Source organism: Anser cygnoides, chromosome 1, assembly GCF_040182565.1.
Source record: "Anser cygnoides isolate HZ-2024a breed goose chromosome 1, Taihu_goose_T2T_genome, whole genome shotgun sequence".
Lineage (NCBI taxonomy): Eukaryota > Metazoa > Chordata > Aves > Anseriformes > Anatidae > Anser > Anser cygnoides.
In genome coordinates this window covers 57,601,072-57,622,331 of record NC_089873.1, presented here as the reverse complement: position 1 = coordinate 57,622,331, position 21,260 = coordinate 57,601,072, and the positions used below count along the sequence as shown (strand labels likewise).

The 21,260-nt window shown below is 38.5% G+C and overlaps 1 protein-coding gene across 6 annotated transcripts in view; it reads right to left on the bottom strand.

The window, feature by feature from the left end:
• LARGE1 (LARGE xylosyl- and glucuronyltransferase 1) overlaps window positions 1-21,260 on the bottom strand; it is a 283,073-nt gene that overhangs the window by 114,464 nt on the left and 147,349 nt on the right. For all 6 annotated transcript variants that reach the window (XM_048059080.2, XM_066996856.1, XM_066996869.1 and 3 more), the window contains one exon: window positions 13,719-13,842. In XM_048059080.2, the coding sequence (XP_047915037.1) occupies window positions 13,719-13,842 (124 nt within the window). The remainder of the gene's footprint in view (window positions 1-13,718; window positions 13,843-21,260) is intronic.

Genomic DNA, 21,260 nt, shown 5'->3' with positions numbered 1-21,260 from the left:
CCCTGAGCTACAGAATGTGCGTCCTGCTTAGAGTGATAAGATGAGGGAAGTTTGGCTGAGAAAGTGTTTTCCCTGGCAGCATGTCCTTAAACACTCTACATTGGAAAAATGCAACCTTCAATACCACATCGATTTTCTCACTGCATTCCCTGAATCTTCCTTCATATGCCCGGAAAATAAATCAATCAAAATAATCCTCAGCAATGACATAATATCCCCATACCCAGTCCAAATAAAAGGTACCCCTTCTGCTCAGCTGACTTCACAAAAACACCACTAAGGCCAATAACTTGCAAGAGCCTGAAAATCAGACTGGCTGGGTTGATGCCCGGAGGCAGAAGCTGCTGTCTGCATGTACCCCTCTTAGGGAAGGGTTAAGAAATGGGATCAAATAGACCCAAATCGCTCTGCCACCCCAACTTAATGGCTGCAGATTCACTATGTTGAGGGAACAGTGAGTAGCAAGTAGGAGGCAGAAACAAAAGGATGAGGGAAGTCGCAAGGGCGAACTGCCTTCCTAGAACTTTCATGCCAGGCTTTTCTATAAAAAAGATCTGGCATCTAGAATACATTACTTCAAATGAAGAGAAATATGAATTTAGACTCTGTAATGAATGACCTGATGGAAACTTGGATTTCCAAAAGTATTCAGCATCTACTTGCTCTCACAAACTTCAACAAGGGCACCATGTTCTTGAAGATTACATCAGATGATAAACTTAATTCAGGATCTTAAGAAAAGCAAAGCAAAAGAGATGAAAACTTCCACACCACAGCACAATCAAAAAAAGAGTGTTGTAGATTTGCACAAATATTCTGAATGGTATCGGACAATGATCTGAAAACTAGTGCAATCTATATGGGGCAAGAACATGGAACAAGTTGAAGGGTTCCTCGTGAAAGCAGACCAACCAAATTCTTTGGTAATTACTAGCTTCAGGCAACCCTTATAAATGGCCCAAGTATGGGAAACAGCCCTGGAAATTCTGATGTGTGAATCAGTTAACAATAACAACTGTTATTTCCTCAGATTGGGTAAATAACTTCCTAGACACAGTTGATAACTTGTTGTCATAGCTTTTTCATTACTCGTTTAGTGCTTTGCTGCTGCTATGAACGCTAGAAGTAGCGAGGTAAAATTGTTATTTTTTTCAAAGCATGTGACCTCTATTTAAGACAAAGCTGAAAGAACTGTAGTTTTCAGGTAGTTTCTCAGCTGGAGAAAAATACTGTCACCATTTTAATGACCATCATTTTAGTAAGCTTTTTGCAACACAAAGCATAAAAGGGGGAGGAAAAAAACATATTGCTGGCACAGGACCGGAATTTTTCTTGATGTCAGTCTTTCATCACTGTTTCAGTTTCAAACGGAGAATTTCATCCTGCTGCAATTTTTTCCCATGCCTCTTCTCACATTCATGAAAACAGAGTAACAATTCCAGCAACAGTAGCAAAGATCAGGGGTAGTTTCAGGATAATCTTTCCTATTTCACACTGGTTGTGCCTCCCATCTAAACTCTTGACAGGGTCATCTGGCTGATCCCTTTTATTACTCTCTTGCTTTAGCAGAGTAAGAACAATATGTTGTTGCTCAGACTGGGTTAACTCAATCTTTGAGAAAGAAGCAGATCAGGGAGTTAAAAATAAATATAGGTAACATTCATGTCTACGTCTGTCTTTAGCATACTGTATTTTTACAGGTAATAACAACAACATCAACAAAGAATCAAAAGAGAGATCAACTCTGACTGAGCAAAAAGCCCAGGAGGAAAAGGTGACGATCACCTGTAATAGTTTCCTCATGAGGAATGCCAAAAGGAAGCTCTTTGCATGTCATTTTCATGGGAAGAAAAAAAAAAACAACACACCAAAACAAAACATAACAAAACAAACAAAAACAAAACCAAGCCTTTGCTCCCTCCCTGTCCTGTATCTAGCAAACATTAACAGAAGAGCCTGATTCCTGACTTAAACGAAAACAGACTATTCTCTTAATGTTTGCTGGTGAACATATAACTTTAACCTTGAATTTAGTTTTTCCTAGGTGATTCACAGGTTTCAATTATACTGATATTCCCTCCCCCATAACAGGTCCTTACTATTTATATGAATGGTTGCCAAGGAAACCAGGAACCCAGCAAAGCCGTGTAACTTTTCTAGATTTAGAATTTCTTATGCCTGGGTACTTAGAAAAATAATAATAATTTTATAACAGAACTGTAAGAGGATGGGAATTTATACATTTATGCTAAAATTATTTTTCTATTTTTGCTGGCCTTGACTGCTGTTGTTCTTACTCATCATAGAAGCACTGGTGACTTTAATAGAATTCTGCCTCATCTCTTGCTTTATGAACAGATGATATCTTCCACACATACATGCAACAAGTCTGGATACAAATAGCAGTGAGCAAAAAGGTTGAGATAGAAATAGATGATTGTCTGAACCTCTGGGTCCTGGATAACGTAGTGCAAATGCAGAAACCGTGGAGCAAGACACAACTGGAAAGGAAGGTTAGATATTAAGAGGCCAGAACAAACAAAATCTTCCAAATCAGCATCAGCATACAGCAGAGGAGAATACCTGCAAATTAATTCTCATCTATGTAGCAAAGGCTGTAACAGTCTGATGCTGATGCTTACTTTATTTTTTCCTTTATTTCCGAACGTCTCACCAATACACACATACTAGTAATACACAAAGGGCAGACAAGTGGGAAAACCTGATTTAAGGACGATTTTTCAAAACAACTTAATAATAATATTAACTGCAGTGCCAAGAGTTTTGCCATGCTCCATGTTTGGAACCAACCTACTTTATATGGATGAAACTGCAAACTGTTACATAAAGTAAAATGGACACTTTTTCATCTCTGCCATTAAATGACAAGACAGTCAGCCATACAGCTTCTTCAAAAAATAAATGACCACGCAGTAATTCATCTCCTGGGATCTTTGAGGATTACCTCCTCCCCCTTAAGGCTTTGGTTGGCTTTCCTCCATCAGGTTTCCATCCCTCCCTTCTTGTTGAACCCCACCAAACTCAAATGGCCAATTTCCATTTGGCTATAAATCAGTCCTTCTCTTTACTCTCTGAGACATTTTTAGTTTTCTTCACTGTTTCTTGCTATCTCCAAAATGCTGAGTGTTCTTTCTGTTTTTCTCTATTCCATTGTGCAAGATGAGACTGGAGAACTGAAAAGACAAGACTGGCCAGTCCCATTTCATGGTTTTTCTTGTTCCTCTGGGGACTTTGGCATCGATTTCCACTGTTTTTTTAGTGTTGCAGTCAAGGGTGGAGGATCTACAAGAGTCAGAGCACCCTGAGAGACATCAGTGAGAATAAACCAAACACCAGATTCCTAGTCCTGTTCTCTGGCAAAGGCAACAGTACAAGTCTACCCTAGAAAATAACATAAAACTTTTTTTTTTTTAACCTTCCTGTCAGTTAACGAGTGAAAAGAGAGACACATGAGCTGGACTAGACAAAACAGCAAGAAATCAGAGCTTTCTGCTAAAAGTTGTCTGATAAGAAGATGCAGCCAGAATTTGGTCAAAAGTTAAAAGCAACTGATGGCTGCCCTTTTCAGTTCACCTGTATGGAAAGATAAGAAAGATCAACTGGATGCTTTAATTGCATGTGAACTCAATCAACAAGCTCTTTGTACTGTTCCATCAGGGAAGATACAAATACATGAAAATATTATTGGTGCCAACTTTTTAATTTTAGTAACTATGCAAATACACACACATTAGCTGCAGCCATTATGTATTTCGGCAAATTTCCATGCAGCTCTTGGGGTTAAAGTCCAGAGGCATCCAATCTGTAGTTTGTGTGATGGCATGGTGCTAAACAGGTGTCATTAAGATGCAGTGACCAGGATAAAAAGCAACACCATCTCCTGCATAAAAATGTTATGTTGGATAGCCTCTGTTCAATGACAAAAATATGAGAAGTGGGATTTTTCTTCCCTATTAGATTTTGGAAAGAGTACTTTTTTAGGATGATTAAAGAAGGTGGCAGAATAGGTATAGTGATTATTAATAACCTTCAATGTCTGTTGGAAACTGCAGGTCTAACATAACGTGAAAAAAAAATGTTGAGGAAAGCACTTCTCGTTCTTTTAAGACTAAAAGATCTAGTATTGTTTGCATCCAACACAAAACAGAAGATATTGCAATGCAATTGTTGGAGTTGCAGAAGATGATCTGTGGAAGGGATGTAGGACTGCAGCTTCCATAAGACCTCTGACATCCTAATATGATGTCAAAATGTGGCATATAAACATAAAAAAAAAGCATTAATTCCTCTATTCAGAAGGAAGTCATTAGCCATTACCCAGCATCTCATCAGTAAAATCACCTCTCTACAGACCTAAACTTTTACCTTTTCTACCTTCAGGGCTGAAGGTACTTCAACAGCTGAAAATGTTGCACCAAGCAAGAGCCCCATTAGTGGGTGGAACACACATTCTGCTGATGGGATAAATGACACATCCCATAAAGCACTATTTGTTCTCTTATTTTCAGCAAAAGCAAAGAATTAGCCGGAAAACAAATGGTCTTCTATCCTGCAGGGCTAGAAGCCAGGTGAGTGGGAACTTCTTATATTGCAATTATTGCTGCAAGACAATAAGAATTGCGTGGAACAATGTTCTTTTCTCCAATGGTAAATATTACAATAGATCAAAACTCCTGGAAACTAAAAAAGCTCCTGGAATGCATCTGGGATAAAAAGGATAAAAAAGGATAAAAAAGGATAAAATGTATTACAATTATGAACAAGCAGTGCTAACAATAACCTAGTCCAAGAAGCACATCAGGGAAACAAAGTATTTTTTTCTTTGTTAGTAGAAAGAGATGTCTCTCAAACAATACAGAACTAACTTGAGAAACACTATGATGAAAATAAAGATGTAATTGGGAAAGTTGGGCTCCTCCAAAGCAAGAAATACTGAGCCTGATATTCATGACACCAGCTTAGCTTCTTGCCTAGGTTCTGGTTAAATACCTGTGAAATGCTTCAGATAACTCTGAATTTGCATGACTGGCATTTTAAGACTGTATCCATGTAGCAGCCACGTATTTCTTACATTTCTTGGAACTTTTGGTGTGAGGACTAAGGCCACTGGTGTCACCCTAACTCCATGTGATCTTGCAGTTTCACCTTATGGACTATCAGATAAAAATGCAGTCAGATAGACAGGTCAACATAGATCCTAAGTGGCTGATTAAAACAATACATCTGGAACCGTTTTATAAAGGCTTTCATCTAAGTGAGATAAAAACTGTGGAATCCATTCAACTGTGAAAAGGGTCAGACCTTAAGTAATGGAATGGTATATGAGAAAATTATCAGGAGATCAAAACATTGCTGAGTTTTCATCCTCAAAATGCTGCTGAGTTTTCATCCTTGCTGAAAGGGTGCGACCTAGACACCAACATCTCACCCACAAAAACCTATTCTTAAGCAAGATGAAGTCAGTTTGATCTGAACAGCAATACATCCATTAACAGAAATGAAATTTCATGGTTTAGGAATTCAAACTTTCTCATATCAAGTTGACTCCAAAAGAGTTGTCATCAATGTCATCTAATTACTGACCTTATTACAAATTCCCCCTTTGAAGCAAGTACTCAAGCACCAAATCAGTCTGAATGCCTTTACGCAGGCTGAGACAGTCAGAGAAGACCTATGACGGGAGTGACTTCACTGTGCGCTGATGCTATGTCAGACACACAGCATGGCTTGTAATTGCCAGTGTTGGAAAAAAGCATCATATTAAGAGGTGTGCTCAGGTAATGTGAACACCATTTTTCACCACAAGAACTACTATTTATCCCCTAGTCCTTTTCTGCCTACGCTACACCTGCTTGGCCACCCAACAGGAAGGAGCTGCCATCTGAACTATCTTGCAATGTTTCTCTGAATTTCATGTATGTCTCAGAAACAAGTTAAAGCTAAGCACTTTACAAATGATGAATTCTAGCAATTCCAACTCCCTGGTGGTGAATTGAGGATATTCTTGGAGTCTTTCCAGCCTGTAATCTTTATTTGTTTTTCAGCTTATCAATCAGACATAGAAATGTAAACACTTCATTTCTTTGTTAATCTAACAGCAAGGATCAAAACACTTTTATAAGATACTGGAATCAATACCTATCTTGAATAGGAATGCCTTGAACAATGACTGCTGTTCTCCTATCAATAATCAAATGCGCTATGACACGGAGGGATCCCAATGAGCAGGTGAAAAGCCATTAAGATTTAAGACCATACTCATTATATGTCTTCACAGCTTATTATCTGCAAGTGCCAAGAAAAGAAATTGTCCTGGAACGCTGGATGACCGTTAGCTTTCTCCAGCAAGTACAGGGAATATACAACCTATACCCATATGCAGATCAAAGCATTAAACAATTTCCAAGTGGAGAAACAAAGTGAGGTTAGGACAGCAAAATGCCTTAATTTCTCATGGAAGGATGATACAGTTCTGAGAAAACAGATGTTGTAATGGGGATATATAGTACAAACAATAGTTGCAGCCACAAGCTTGAGGCACTTCATGTTTTTAAATTCTTTTTTCACCAGGGTACGTTGGATAATTTCTGTAAAACTGAATCATCTTTGGAAAATCTCATGTGCAGTTATTTATCTTTTCTCATCCCCTGCTAAAATAGCTTTCCCTGGAGGTGCAGCACATGTTGCTGCAGTAAGAGTGACATTACAGAAGCTGAATGCCAAACAGGAACCCTTGCTATTGAAATGCCACAGAGGAGTCAGCTACTATGATACAAATGTGGGTGATGGCTGTAGAAGAGCATTGGCTCCTAGTTCCTCACTTCACATATGTCACGGAGAACAACTACCTTGGCTTCCTTGTGGATGTAGTACATAGTGACTGTACCGCTTTTCCCTAGAATAAAGAAAAGGTGGAGCTTCAAAGAAGCCTACAACTGCTAGAGGTAAGTTATAAAATTAAGAAAGAACTCCAGTGTTTCCAAGATACCAACATCAGCAGGGAGGTCTAAGGGGTTTATAAAGCCAGGCATAAGGCTTTCCTTTGGAATAGCCCGCTTAAATTGCAGTATGGGTCACTATCAAAAACTCATAATTCATCCTAATATGTGCAGTTGAAGCACTGCATAACGTAACACAGTATGCATAGTGGGTCCTTTGAGTGAGGGCTAAGAAAAACTGTACCTCCTTGCATCTTACTGGGCTTCATCCCAGTATGCCAATTCTTTACAGTTCCAGATCCTACATGAACTGATAACAGGTGCAAACCCTAGAATAAATTGCACAAAAATCTGCAAAAAACTCTCCAGCCTTTGCTGTCTTGCCTCCCTCCATAGACAAAGTCAGAGCTGAAATTGTTTCTAAAAGGTAGGTATCACTAAGCAGAGCACAACTGCTAATATCTGTAACAGCAGCCATGACTGTCCTCCTCATGATCAAATTTTGACTGGCCTCACTGGTTTCCACAGCACTAGATGGACCTTCTTTCATCACAGTCTGTTTTGAATAGGCACAAAATTAAGACCCACTGTGGTTATATGTAAAATTACTACTTTTTTTTTCATGTTCTGGGCCTAAACAGTAACGGAAAACTTTATTATTATTATTATTATTATTATTATTATTATTATTATATATTTTATCTGTTTTTAAATTGTAATGTTGCACAGCTACTTTGTGCTGAAGAGGAACCATGAGGGCAGAGGAAGCAGTACTGAGGTTGCTTGGTCAACATGGAGAGATTCTGACCGCTTTACAAAAGTTCAGCTGTGCTGGGGGATTTCAATTACTATTTGTTTCTTGGTGTCTCAGCTTACAGAAGGGTGTAACGCTGGTGAAATGCAAGCCTACATTAACACAATATTTGACCAAAAACACAGTGGTGTAGTGGTGCTTTAATTGAATACCTGCCACTGCATATATGAATGTAAATGTAAACAGGCGCTGTGTTTCACATCCTGTACTGCATTAATAACAATTAGATCTTGCATGTGAAGTGGAAAAGAAAGGAAGAAAAGTAATGTATGTCTGCTTTGTAACTTTGTGCCTCTGCCTCTGGGGTGTACAATGAACTACTTAACAGATTAACAATCATGCAGTGCCCTTGAACCATATAAAATCTGCATGTGGTGTACTGCAAATATAGCCTAACTATTCTAGTCAGTGGTAGCTAGTAGCCAGTCACTAGTGCTGTGAAAATAGTTATGGATGATTGTTTCTGCAACATCCAGTGCAACTGCCTGACAAGGAAAATGGTGGAACACAGGAGACTGCTGGCCAGTTTTGTTATTCAAGGCTTTTTCAACACTGTTATCATTGCTGTTGCGTCTGTAGCTGATGTGACTGACACTAAACTAATAACCTGTTCATCAGATTTCTCACATCTTCCCAATTGTCAGTCAAGTCCTTAGCTCCTATGTTCAGCAGGTGGTATGTGAAGTTCTGTAGGAAGTGCTTTCTTGAACACATTTCCAAAATTGATCTATGGCAATGTATGGTATGTGCAGCCCCACCAGTGCTATCATTCATTGGAAAAGCTTTCCCCGTAACAAAAAATGTCATGGTATTTGATTTGCTTTTCCCGTCATTTGTTGCACAGATGCTATGAACAGAGCATATGTTAAAAAAAGCTAACTTGTTATTGGGATATTGGCTTAGGGTAACTTTCACGGACAATCCAATTTCTCATACAGGACACTTGGCTGCTGTTTGGATGGTGATGGGAGCTCCACTGTAAGGGACCTTGCAGGTGCATCTTAGTTGGATTGGGTGAGACTCCCTGAAAAAGACTGTTCTATCCAATTTTTGTAATCCATCTGTGGTCCTACATGACCACTCCTGCACATACCTTATCCATCACTATAGATCAATCACCTTAACCTACGTGCAAAATATTTCCTAACTATCTTAAGTACGTACAAAAGACTGCCCTACGTGATCATTTCTATACATGTAGGAACTGTTTTGATTGAATAATTACAAGCTTTTTACCCTTGTACAATTCATGAATTTTCCAACAGGAACTGCCTGAGAATCTCTAGACCACCAGATTCTCCATCCAGGATATTAATCAACACATTTAAGGATACAAATTGGTGTAGGCACAGCAGGGACTGCCTGGGGAATCTCAAGAACTGTCAGAAATTCCCACTGGGAGAGCTCCAGTTACAATCTGTCAAATACTTTTGCAGATGGCCAGCAGCTCAGTCAATTGACTAGTTTCAGTTTGGTCCGCTATCTCAAACCAGCCCGTTATCTCATCTGTGCAGATGATACCCAAGAATTCCTGGACCACCACAGGAATAAACAACTTAAGTGCACTGGGTATGCACACAGGCACAGCCTTGAGACCCAGCTACACTACTTTTATAATTAAATAATTATTTTTCATACTTAAATCTCATAGTCTTTGCCTCTCTGTCTGACCAAATGATGTCAACATCTGACCTTCACAGTTCAGATGGCAAGAAAATGGAATTTCTAAGACACAGCTCATTTCATGCTTAAGTAAATGCCTTAAGTTAGGTAATACTTATTCCACACATTATTCCAGCTTGAATTTCCTCTCTGGATCATGCACCTGACTGTGATTGAATTTATGGACTCCTCCAACATTTCAGGTATGAAATCACCTAAGGCAGCATGTGTACTGAGATTTGTAGTCTACTGTTTCTGGGAACAATAAATATTGGAGTGTTGTCCATATGTGCGGAAAACTGAAAAGCTTTTCACATTTCACTTTCAGATCAAACATTCATCCGTTGCAAAAACGTGATCAACACCCCTACCTTCCAGTTCACAGATCAACTGCAGCACTTTTGTGGGCCCAGCTATTTAAAGGATGTGTCCTTTCTGCTTTACCAGTGATGATGAAACTACATTTATCTGGGCAATCAACATTCACACACAGTGGAGCAGACAACGGCTCCTTCTACCTTCTGCTTCCCTCAGTTCACCTGATGTTGTCAGCAGTCTGTCAGGCAACATCTGGAAAAACAAACCTGCCTCATCTATATTGCACACAAGACACACTCAGTACTGCTTTATCAGCTGCTCCTTCTGCTCTGGGCCAGTACTGATCACAATGGGTTTAATGCCTGTACTTCCATGTGAACAAACTGGCATGAGATTCCACATCAAATAATGAAGTGCTGAAGCTATGTGTTAGTGTGTGCACATCTTTAATGGTTAGCTCTGGACTTTCTTCGTATCAGACTGAACTGAAAAAACACAATAACCCGCAGCATGATATTTGCAAGCCACAGCTGTAATGGGTCTTTTAGATCAATGTTTCACAGGTATATATTTTTCTTTTATTTAATGTTCAAAGAAGATAATTTTCCATTTCTAGTTATTTGGTGAGAGGCAGTGCTATAACAGCTACATCTACTGCATTAGGACCAAAGCTGAATGGCAGGGCTGATGTGAGCATATAAACAGAATCTACAATGCCAAGTCACTTTCCAGTTTGAAGTCACAGCCATATGTGGCCATGTGGATGTGGAAGTGTTACACGTTACACATACTTCTACCAAGTAGAAAAATCACAAACTCTGCAGCTATGGAATGTCTCTATTACTGTTGCCATTACCAGCTCTCCACTCTTCAGGGATGCTTATTGCTAACTACTAACTGCAGGTAGCATGTTTAGTTAATAAAGACAGTTGCAATGCCAGTACAGTCCACAATATAAACGGCTTCTAAGGTGAGGAAGAGCTTTTAAGCACAGGTCTCCCTTGTGGTTATTGGCAAGGTAATGAGAAGACACACCAAATTATTTTGGAGGAGGTTACAAGAGTCTTACTATAACTTGCTGTTATAATCATAAAAATGACTGTTTGAAAGAAATATATCCAGCTAGCTCCCATCCCAACTGTGTCTGACCATTCTCCTGGAAATGTTGTTGCCTTGGTTCAGTTCCACCTCCTCCTGTTCTTCTGCTGCATCCCCTAGCATATGCCTCAAAGACAGACATCACCATGGACAGGTTCTCCTGTGCTTCATGCCCTTTTCAAACAGGCTGGTGTTAGTTTGGCAGTACCTACCTCCATGGAGAGAATGAACGTAGGCTTTATGTGCTGCAGGATAAATATGAACAGCTGTGTCACCTTGCAAAAAGGAAAAATAACTCCTCTAAATTTTAAAAGGAGTATCTGACATGGTTAATTCACGGCAGCATATGAAGTGCTATGTTTGTTTGCCAGCTTTAGAAAATCTGGGGTACTCAGTGGTACCTTGTCTTCCCTTTCTTGCTATGAGGCATCCAGCTCTCCTCTAGAACCCGAGGGGAAACATCATCTACTACAGAGCCTTATTTCCTCTACCTTCCTTCAGGATACTGGTTGTTCTTATTCTAAGCTAAACAGTGTGCCTTTAAGAGCTGCAGATGTTAAGAAACATTTCCAAATACTTCAGTCTCCAAATTTTGCCTTTTAAAAAATTATTACTCTAGTGGATTGTGTTGCCTGAATTCAAAATAGCTACTCGAAAGCAAACAAGCATTCATACTATTTATGGGGGATCTAACATTATGTGCTCCCTTTCACAGCCTGAGCAGAAGGAGGACTTTTCCCAGAACTTAAGGGCTTAAGCTAACATGCCCTGCTCCTGCTGCATTAGGAAGCAAGGGGCTGGAAGCTCATACTTGACCCAAGGGAAGAAAAACAAACAAACATGAAATGAAATGTTTTCTGTAGCAGTGAAAATGTACTCCAAAACAATGAAACAGTGGTGAATGAAAGCTAAGCAGAAACTTCTCAAGCTATTGTTCAGAATAAACCTTTTAAACATCAGCAATTAGTATAGATTACAGGTTTAAAAAAGAACTATGGAGGGCCTTTCAAACTGAGACTTGGTATATACTGTAACAGTGGATTCATAGATCACTTCAGAGAAAGGTAGAAAAGTAAAACATTCCAGAATAAGCTCTACATTTTCCTAACACTGGACTGCATAATATAGCTCCCAAGAGTGCATGTCAAAAACATGAACCCAAAACAATCATTAAATCCTCTCTAGAGGTTATGTAGGAAACAAAAGAGATGAGCTCCCACAGCTTCCTTTAAACAGCTCCTTAAACAGTTCTTTGCTAAAACTTGCAGCATGATCTGGATATGAGCCAGTATCACACCTGGGTTTTTAAAAATCCTTTTTTAAAAAATCCTGCTGTCCATCACATTCCTCTATGCTGAGTACTATTTTATACAGTGTTTTTTGGGTATTGAAATCAGGGAAATTGCTTGGTATGCTCTGAGCAAGAATGGTAGACCAGTAAGGTTGTATTTATGTGTCAATACTCATATCCAGTAAGAAAGTGGTTCCCAAATCTAAAGCCTATGGATTATATGCAAGACAGTCCAGTGTTGCCTTAGGTTGGTAGCCACACAAAAATTAAAGTGAAGAGGAAGGCACAAAACAAGTCTTTACAGCATCTTATCTGCACAATGTTGTTGTCTATAAATCAGTAAGTTGGAGATCACTGATGTAAGCTCTCTTGGTTATTATTTACTTAGCTAGATTGGACCATACCCAAATGACCAGAAGGAGAACATTAAGAGGCTTGTCTTGCCCAGCTGAGAGGCTAATTAAGTACTATAAATTCCTACAATTTACAGAAAAGTACATGTAATACAGATATGTACAAGAGTAACAAGAACAAACCTCCTCCTTACTATGAAGCTATAAAGAACAAAAGGGAGATCTCTAGCTAATCAAGATAATACATGATATAGCTTCATATGGAACGACCAATAAATCAATAAAAATAGCTAGAAAGAAAATATTTTACTTCAGGATAATTTTTCCCTTTTCCACCTCTTTCTGTAACATTTTGTATTCAAGATTCTACAACTTGGTGTGTTTTGAATTTACCCCCTAATTAGCACAGCAATTTTCTAAATTTTCTTTTTTACTTGTTTTGGGGCGTAGTTCAGAACAGTCTGGTAAGTCATACAAGTGATTGCCACACACTCCAAATGTTAAAATCTGAATTCTTCAGTCTACATCCACAGCTAAAAAACATGTAGCTTAATCTCAGTGCTGTGTCTCTGTGATCTAATTTAAACTTTTCAACTCTGTGAAAAGATAATTACTTCATGCCTTGAGTAAGTCATTTTTTCCCCCATCGGAACACTGCTTTCTTCAGAGTCATTTCTTTTGAAAGGGCATCCAGATAAAAAGGGTAGTTATTTCAAAATTTAATATTGATACCTCTTCAGAGTACATGTACTTACATTGTTACACACCCATGCTTAAGGAATGCAAGGAGGTTGATTTTTTCTGATAATAGACTTGGGCTTTTTAAACAAGATACTTGTGATTCCTCCATTGGTTCTATAAAGAAGCATCCTTAGGAAAACATAATGTGGTCAGATGCAATTCAACCCAGAAAAACAGAATCGTCTTGAGAGCAGGTAGAATTCTAAGCTGCTACACAATATATACATTATATATACACAATATATATACACAATATATACATATTTATTGCTACACAATATATACCATATAAGAGAAACTGCACTGGTTTTAGCAATTCGGTCTCTTCTAGTTAAGTGCAACTGAGATTAGTCATGTGGGTTAGGATTATTTTTAGCCAGGACGAATGCTATTCTCCTTCAACCCCCCCAGTCCAGACAGATGAATAGAAAAGGGTGACATGAAACCAGAAATGCATGAGTAACATCTGTGCTTGTCTTTACCTTGAGCTCATCTGCATCATAGAAGTCTATGCGCACAGCAGGGACCATCCACGTCTGGAACAGAGTTGCGAGGATCTGTTTGGCAATTGCATCTGCGATGAGGTGAAAGTGGAGTGGGTTTCGCCTGATATGAGAAGGGAGAAAAATACGTTGGTCCAAAGGCTTCTAATTTCTATTGTAAAAGGACAACATCATAACTTACAAAGTTTTATGCATGTCTAAGGTTGCAAGACAAAGTGTACATCTTGTCTGGTGAAGTACTGCTCTGTGGCCAAAATGCTGAGGCGCTTACAATTTGAATGAACAATAATAGAAATACTGGATCAGTTTTTGGGTGGTTGTAAATAAATACAGTTCCTTTGACTTCAGTGGAATGTAATGATTTATGACAGCTGAAGATCTGGTCCCTACAACTACAAGGCCCTTAAAAGAAAGCCAAGTTAACCCCTCTTTGAGCCTTGGGTTGTGAAAGTGATTGCTTTCAGTTTTCTAGGTCAACATGGTAATTTATCTCTACGTTAAGAATAGTCTTCTGTGGACTAATAGGAGTGAAGGGGAAGGTGAAAAAATAATCAGCTGAATGAGATAACATTCCAGGACTATTGAGTTTGCGTGCATCATTTCTACAAAGCAAACTTGGGGTATTAACAGCTGTCCCACATGAAACCAGATGTTTCAGGTGAGTGCCTTCTAGGTACTGGAATAATGAATAGACTGGAGATTGTAAATTTCCCCACATCCTTGTTCCTAAAAGGGTGACAGGATTGAAGAAAAGCAGGAACAAAGACAATGTATTACTCTCAAACACCGGTTTTGGGTTCATCTCTGTAATTTCAGGACTAGGCCTAAGTCAAAAGGAGGGTCACAAAAATGATCGGAACACCTCTCCCACAAAGAAAGGCTGAGAGAGCAGGGGTTGTTCAGCCTGGAGCTGGGAAGATCTTATTGCAGCTTTTCAGTTCTTAAAGGGAGCTTATAAGAAAGATGGAGAGAGATTTTTTAAAGGTCTTGTACTGAATAACAAGGGGTGATAGTTTTTAACTGAAAGAGGGTAGATTTAGATAAGATATAAGGAAAAAATTCTTCACCATGATAGTGGTCAGACACTGGAACAGGTTGCCCAGGGAAGTTGTGGATGCCCCATCCCTGGAAGTGTTCAAGGTGAGGTTGGACGGGGCTTTGGACAGCCTGATCTAGTGAGATATGTCCCTGCCTTTACAGGGAGGTTGGACTAGATAATCTTTAAAGGTCCCTTCCAACACAAACCATTCTGTGGTTCGATGAAAAGCTTCGAAATCAGGATGAGTGAAGCCAGTATCAACAAGATTGGCAATGTCTGACGGTGTATACGGACTTTTCTACAGCAATCTCAATGTTGACGTTACAAATACCATGTTTAAATCCCTTAACCTTGCTTCCCCCTTTGAGGGACAGTAAAGCAACAGTCTGATCTTTACTCAGCTTCTGTGGTAGAAGTATGAAAACCTGCTAGTGGAAGTGAGTCATGATTTGTAGTCTTCCATGTTTATCGCTAACTTAGCAACTTTCACTGTCAGCAGAGAAGGACAGAGTTTGCAAAAGCCACCAAGATGACAGATGGTCCATTTAGTCTTTAGCGTTGGTTCAACCTTTCTTTGATCCCAAGGGCAGACTACTGGAGTCTCATTACTGTGAAATTTATAAAGGTAAATGGGTGTACTTGTCAAATGATATTTTTCATCCAAAAAAGAGGAGCATTTCGTTTCAGATGCTGGTTAAGGTGGAGTATGACTGATGCTACTACATTCTGCTGTGTGAATGAGAAGTGAAGAAATCTATGTTAGTTCAGGCCAACACATTTCCATTATACTTTTGGGCTTAATCCAAAAGATGAAGGTTATTTCTTTCTCCATTTCCTGCCTTAATGAAGAATATGTGCCTTTCTCTTTAATGCTACTTTTCTCTGCTTTGATGAGTAATACCGTTTCTCACTCGACAAAGTCCACAAGAAAACCTGAAAATACACATAATGGTTCATAGTATCATAACACACCTCTCAGCAGAAAAAGGAGACTGTAGTAATAAGCAATGTATGGCTGGATTTTGCAGAGTTAGAAATAGTGCACATAAAATCCAACCGAATATCCAGTAATCTCAGAGAAGCTGTTCTATTGGTTTCCAGGGGACTGTGGATCAAGTTATATGCTTATAAGAGAAGCAGGAAAAGGGCTGGTAAGAAGCCTTATATATGAGTTAATCATGATGGTGCAATAAACCCACGACTGATCTGAGTTTAACAATATCCAAAACACTAAGCCACAACATGCTTTCCAAAAAGACAAAGGTCTTTTAATCTCCTGTGTGCCCTGGAGTGAGCAGGGGAAAGGGAAAAGTTGTAGGTTGCCAGCTGTGGAGGGTCCCGTTACCAAGCCAAAGGGATCACAGTAATTATATCTGCTTCACCAGCCCGGCAGGAGAGAAGACCACATCCTGGCTCATGCAGATTCCGCAGTAACCAGGCACCTTGCCAAGAAAAAAATCAGAAAATAGCAGTGATCAGGAAATGTATTTCATTAGCAGAGAAAAGGTCAAGAGAAACAAAGGTGCAAAATCAGTGGATCTAGGTATTGGCAATGCAGTATTTCAAGGCAAAGAGGCATAGACTGTCAACACACACATTCCATACAGGTCCGTCTGCTTAGCAGGGGCTGAGTCTGGTATCTGGTAGGACTATTTCCCAGCTGGTGTTCTTCAGTAATTTTGCTTCTTTTTTTTCAGGGTCATTTATCTATATATTGCAAAGTAGAACAAGAAGAGTAAAATCAGCTAAAAAACAAGAAAGCTACATCTTCTTTCAAAACGTCATTTAGTTAAATGGAATTGATATGAAATATTTGAAGATAAAACACACTACTTAAAAAGAAAAAATCCGATACAAAGATGCTCAGATGTTCAGTAGCAGTTTATACTTATCTGAATGACCTAGAGTGTATGAAACTTAAATGGGAACAAGTGGGTGACATTTTCTTTAGTTCAGCTCCTACTGGGAAAAAGAAGAAAGGAGTCGTTGTACTCTGACACAGAAATCTCTTTCAAGTCGTTAGCCTCATGGTAAAGATTCAGCTGGAAGGAAAGTATGTGTCAGAGGCAAAGCAGAGGATTATCACTTACAGAAATGTATCCCCAAAACAGAATAGTGACCTGCTGACATCTACAACTGTATGTGCATCAGCCACAGAAAATTTTACTCCAGGTGAGATTTTAGTTATGTGAAAGGGGAGGTTTGAGTGTGGAACTAGAAGGCAACAGAGCACAGGCTGAAATGTGCAAGATCTTCTGAAGGTAACCATACTAGCATACACACAGATGACATCTTTTGCCTGTTCTGGAGTCTGCAATTTGTAAAGCCCAGAAGAAATGGATTGCTTCAAAGTGTTTATGAAACAGGTGCAGAAGCTTGAAGATCAATCATCATCCACTGTAAAAGATACAGAAGAGAGTCTATAAGATGAGAAATTTTTCTCAAGAGATATGAGAAAGAGATGATATCTTTCCTCTGAATTATTTGCCAACTTGATTGAATCACCAGTGACAATCATGAGAATCAAGAAGGACTTCACTGAAAGCTACATTTCATTAGCCTTAGATGTTTTGTTATACCATTTGCTGCTAGTGAAAGCTATTTCATTCTTTAGATAGGTCTTTTTTCCAGGACAGAGACATTTTGGTATACTAGGTTTATACAAGTGAAATTAAACTGTATTGCTCCTATGACTAGTTAAGAGATAGCCATGTGGAGAGGTGCATGCATTTAGCAGCTACAGTTTAAGAAGATTGGGAAAAGAAGGGGGAGATAACCAAGTCTCTCAAAAAAAGGCTAGAGAGTCCATGGCTTGGGTGCAAGTGAAGGTGGTATGCCTGTTGAAGAAGTTTAATGAGCAGATGAAGACACTGAGGTTTGCTAGAGGAGATTGAGTTGCATAAAAATATGCAACTCATATGATGAGTTGCATAAATATGATGCTCTGGTTAAAGAAACTGCCATGAAGGTAGATCAAGTTATGGAAAGGATTTTTATGCTGTGGTTTCCTGCAATGGCAGGGCAGTTAAAGGGATGACCCAACGGTTTCATTCCATTTCCCTGAACCTTGGGACTTCTTTCTTGAATTGGAGAGAACCTGGAATGAAGTCTCAGAAATAGTAATGACCAACACAAACTTCCTCTTGTCTCACTCCAAATGTGAGCTGAACTTCCTTTGCCTTTCCCTTTGCTGACAAACTCAAAGCACAGCTAAGCGTAGTATTTCTTTTTAACATATATGATATATACCATACAACTCATTCTCCACTGGGCATGCTATGAGAACAAAAAAATCACACACAGTAGAAGCTGGTTATATCTTGTACTGCTATAAAGCACTATACTGTGAATGGTGACAGTATACACAGCTATTGAATAATATAGGTCAATATATGGCATTTTTGATAAATTTCTGCTACAAAATTAATAGGTTTTAGAAAATTCCCAGTTTACATGTGAATTTGTATGCTCGGAATTCAAGGTTTCCAGTATCCTGGCTTTCAGAGCAGACAGCCCTTCAACTTTGATCTCCCAGTTTTCCAGCTTCCTTACTATAGAAACAGATACTGAAATGACCAGGGAGTTTCTCCCCAATATCCAGACATCACTTAATCTCTTATCTCAGAGAGTATGAATATCTGAAATTTTACCAAATACAACTTTTCACTGTTTCTGGTACATGGAAAATGCTTAATGCAGAAGAAAGCTTTTTAAAAATATGGGTATTTCCCTTCAAGTGGAAACCCAAGGTTTTAATCTCTCTACTTAGAAAACTGTAAATCCTCGTATATTAAATTATTTCTGCTTACCTTAAGGCCAGAATACTACCTGGTAGTGTAAACTACATATGAACAGCTCACATTTCTTTACCTAAATTGCTTTCTTCAAAAGTGAATGAAAAGAGATTCTGCCCAAGATTTTCAAGCATGGATGCTTAAATATAGGCTGTTAGGCCTAAATATAGGAGCTTAAAAGAATGTTTTTGTTTTCAGAATTGCTGAGGTCCTATAACATTTAGTAAAATGAAAATAATTCAATAACTTTAAAAATCAGGACCTTTAGGAACTTATCATAAGATACTCATTTCCATATATATATCTCATGATGTCTTATTTTTACATTTTAGAACTTCTTGTTCCTCATCACAGCTTTGATCTGCTTGCTCAAGCATTTGTGGACCATTCTTTTAGAATAGCCAGTGCCACAGAATTAAATACAAAAACCTATCATTGAAAAAGGGAGTAGTGAACCAAGACTCACTCTTCCCTTCTGTATTATTCCATAGCTCAATTGTTAGCAATTCAAAAAGCAGCTGCTTGGTTGTATGGTCTCTTTCTGTAACAGAGGATTTTTTTTTTTTTTCTAAGAATATAAAAAGGCCAGTAGCCCAGGGGGTTTATTTCCAAAACCTATACTTTATTAAGGGAAGCACAACAAGGTAATACCTTTTATATCTGTAACAAATGGTTACAAGAACTTCAAACAGAATTATAAAAGGCAGCTTGGGATTCTTTTTTTTTTTTTTTTTTTTTTTTCTAATGCCCATATGACAATCCATATGGGAAGAATTTCAATGTGGAAATCATTAAAGATTTTTCAAGCTCTTTCACATCCAGTATTGATTAAAATGCTCCCCAAACTATTGGAGAGATCTTGAGATGCACGAGCTGCCTCATTTATGGATCGTCTTGTTTTGTGTTAACCTACAGGAATCACTTTGGAAATTAATAAGAGATTTCATGGACAGATTTTTTAAACATTGCTTTCTCCATTATTCCTCCATTGTTAGGACAGCTAGAAAATACAAAATGAAGTGTATATTATTGATGCATTTACATGCATCAGAGAAAACAGTTCATACATTAGAGTTTTTGCCAGAAAAATCTCCCATAAAATAGACTGACATGTTAGAAAAGTGGGAAACGATGACAAAGGTTTTAAATTCTCAAATTAACTCCATTAAGGCAAAGTGGTCTCCATGGAATACAGTCATTAGATTACATAAGCTTTAATTACCAGCCCGTGTTGACTTGTGACTCTTACTTGGAAATTACATGTCATCCTTTTTATTTAATTTAGATTTTCTTTTGGTTTATCTTACTCTACTTGTTGTAAGAAAAAAAAACAAAGATTATTATTCTTACAGCTATTTATAACACAGTTTAAAGTCCTAATAATAAAAAGACATATGCTTTACTTCGACGTTGTAGGCAGCCTTCTTAAAGGCTACGTTAAGAAGTAGCTAAGATTATACTATGAACTCACATCTCCATTGAGCTGTGAGTTTTGAGAAGGAGGGAAAACAGGAAAGGGAAGGGAAACAGAAAGGGGAAGGGGAAAGGAAACAGAGAGGAAAAAGAAAGGAAAAGGAAATAAAAAGAAAAATGAAAAGAAAAGCAAAAAAGAAAAGAAGAGAAAAACACTCTTTGCTGACACAAATGTCTATATACAAGGGAGTTCATTGGCAAGACAGTATTAACTGAGACAGAAGAGAAGGTAATTTCTTACAGATTCTCTGTCTGACCTAACTGCCAGCAACATGTTGTGTAATTTTGACCTTTCTTTGTTCCCAAATGAAACATGGTGTTTAGCACGTCTTTGGAAAAGATAAGAGTACATTTAAAATAATTTCAGCTTAGTGAAGTTAAGAATTACCTAAGTAGAGACAGCAGTGATCTTTGCAATGTGCAACTGTAACCTCTGGGCTGTTTCTGTGACACTCTAAGCTTTACATTTTTCAGAGATGGAGTAAAACATTGACAAGGACCAGTATAACTTGTACCAGCAGCTGCAGAAGTTTCAAGGAGAGTTATTGGCCACAGGACACATTTGAAAATTAAATACTTTCCAAAAGCATTTCCATTACATTTTGCCCAGCTGACCCAGTATCTTTAGTCGTGTTTAGTCTTTTGCTTCGGAAAAACTAAACTTACGTTGCACTTAGAAAATATTGGTAAGAGCTTGGCTGTGTTGAACTGGCTGAGAGAGAATATTTTTCACCCCTGCAGCAGATTTATAAAATCCGTCATAATTAGGAACTAGATGCCCCAGAGAGGTAAGCAGGAAAGTTGCAGACTAGGACTAAGTACTCATTCTACATGCCTCCCTCTGTGCAGCAGTGCCAATGCATATTTATCAGAGTCTGCAAACTCCGCACTATCACAGTTCTGCTGAGTGTCCCCATGAGAACAGACTGTCAGTTATGTCAAACTGGGTGTTAAAAGCTGCTGGGATTTTGTGGCTTGAACATACGTTTTCTAAAGACAAAACTGGAATCAAGCTCCTTTTCCACTGGGAGTGAAATGCATTTTTGAACTATGGTGTTCTTATAAGGAATTAACCACACTACCCTTCCCCCTCCTCTTCCCACTCTCTGGAACCCAAAGACAGATATAGTTTCCCAAATGGCTTGAACAAGTAGCTTGCCTATGTCTCATGATATATATGGTATGACTAGAATCAGAAACTTGCTTTTTTAGACC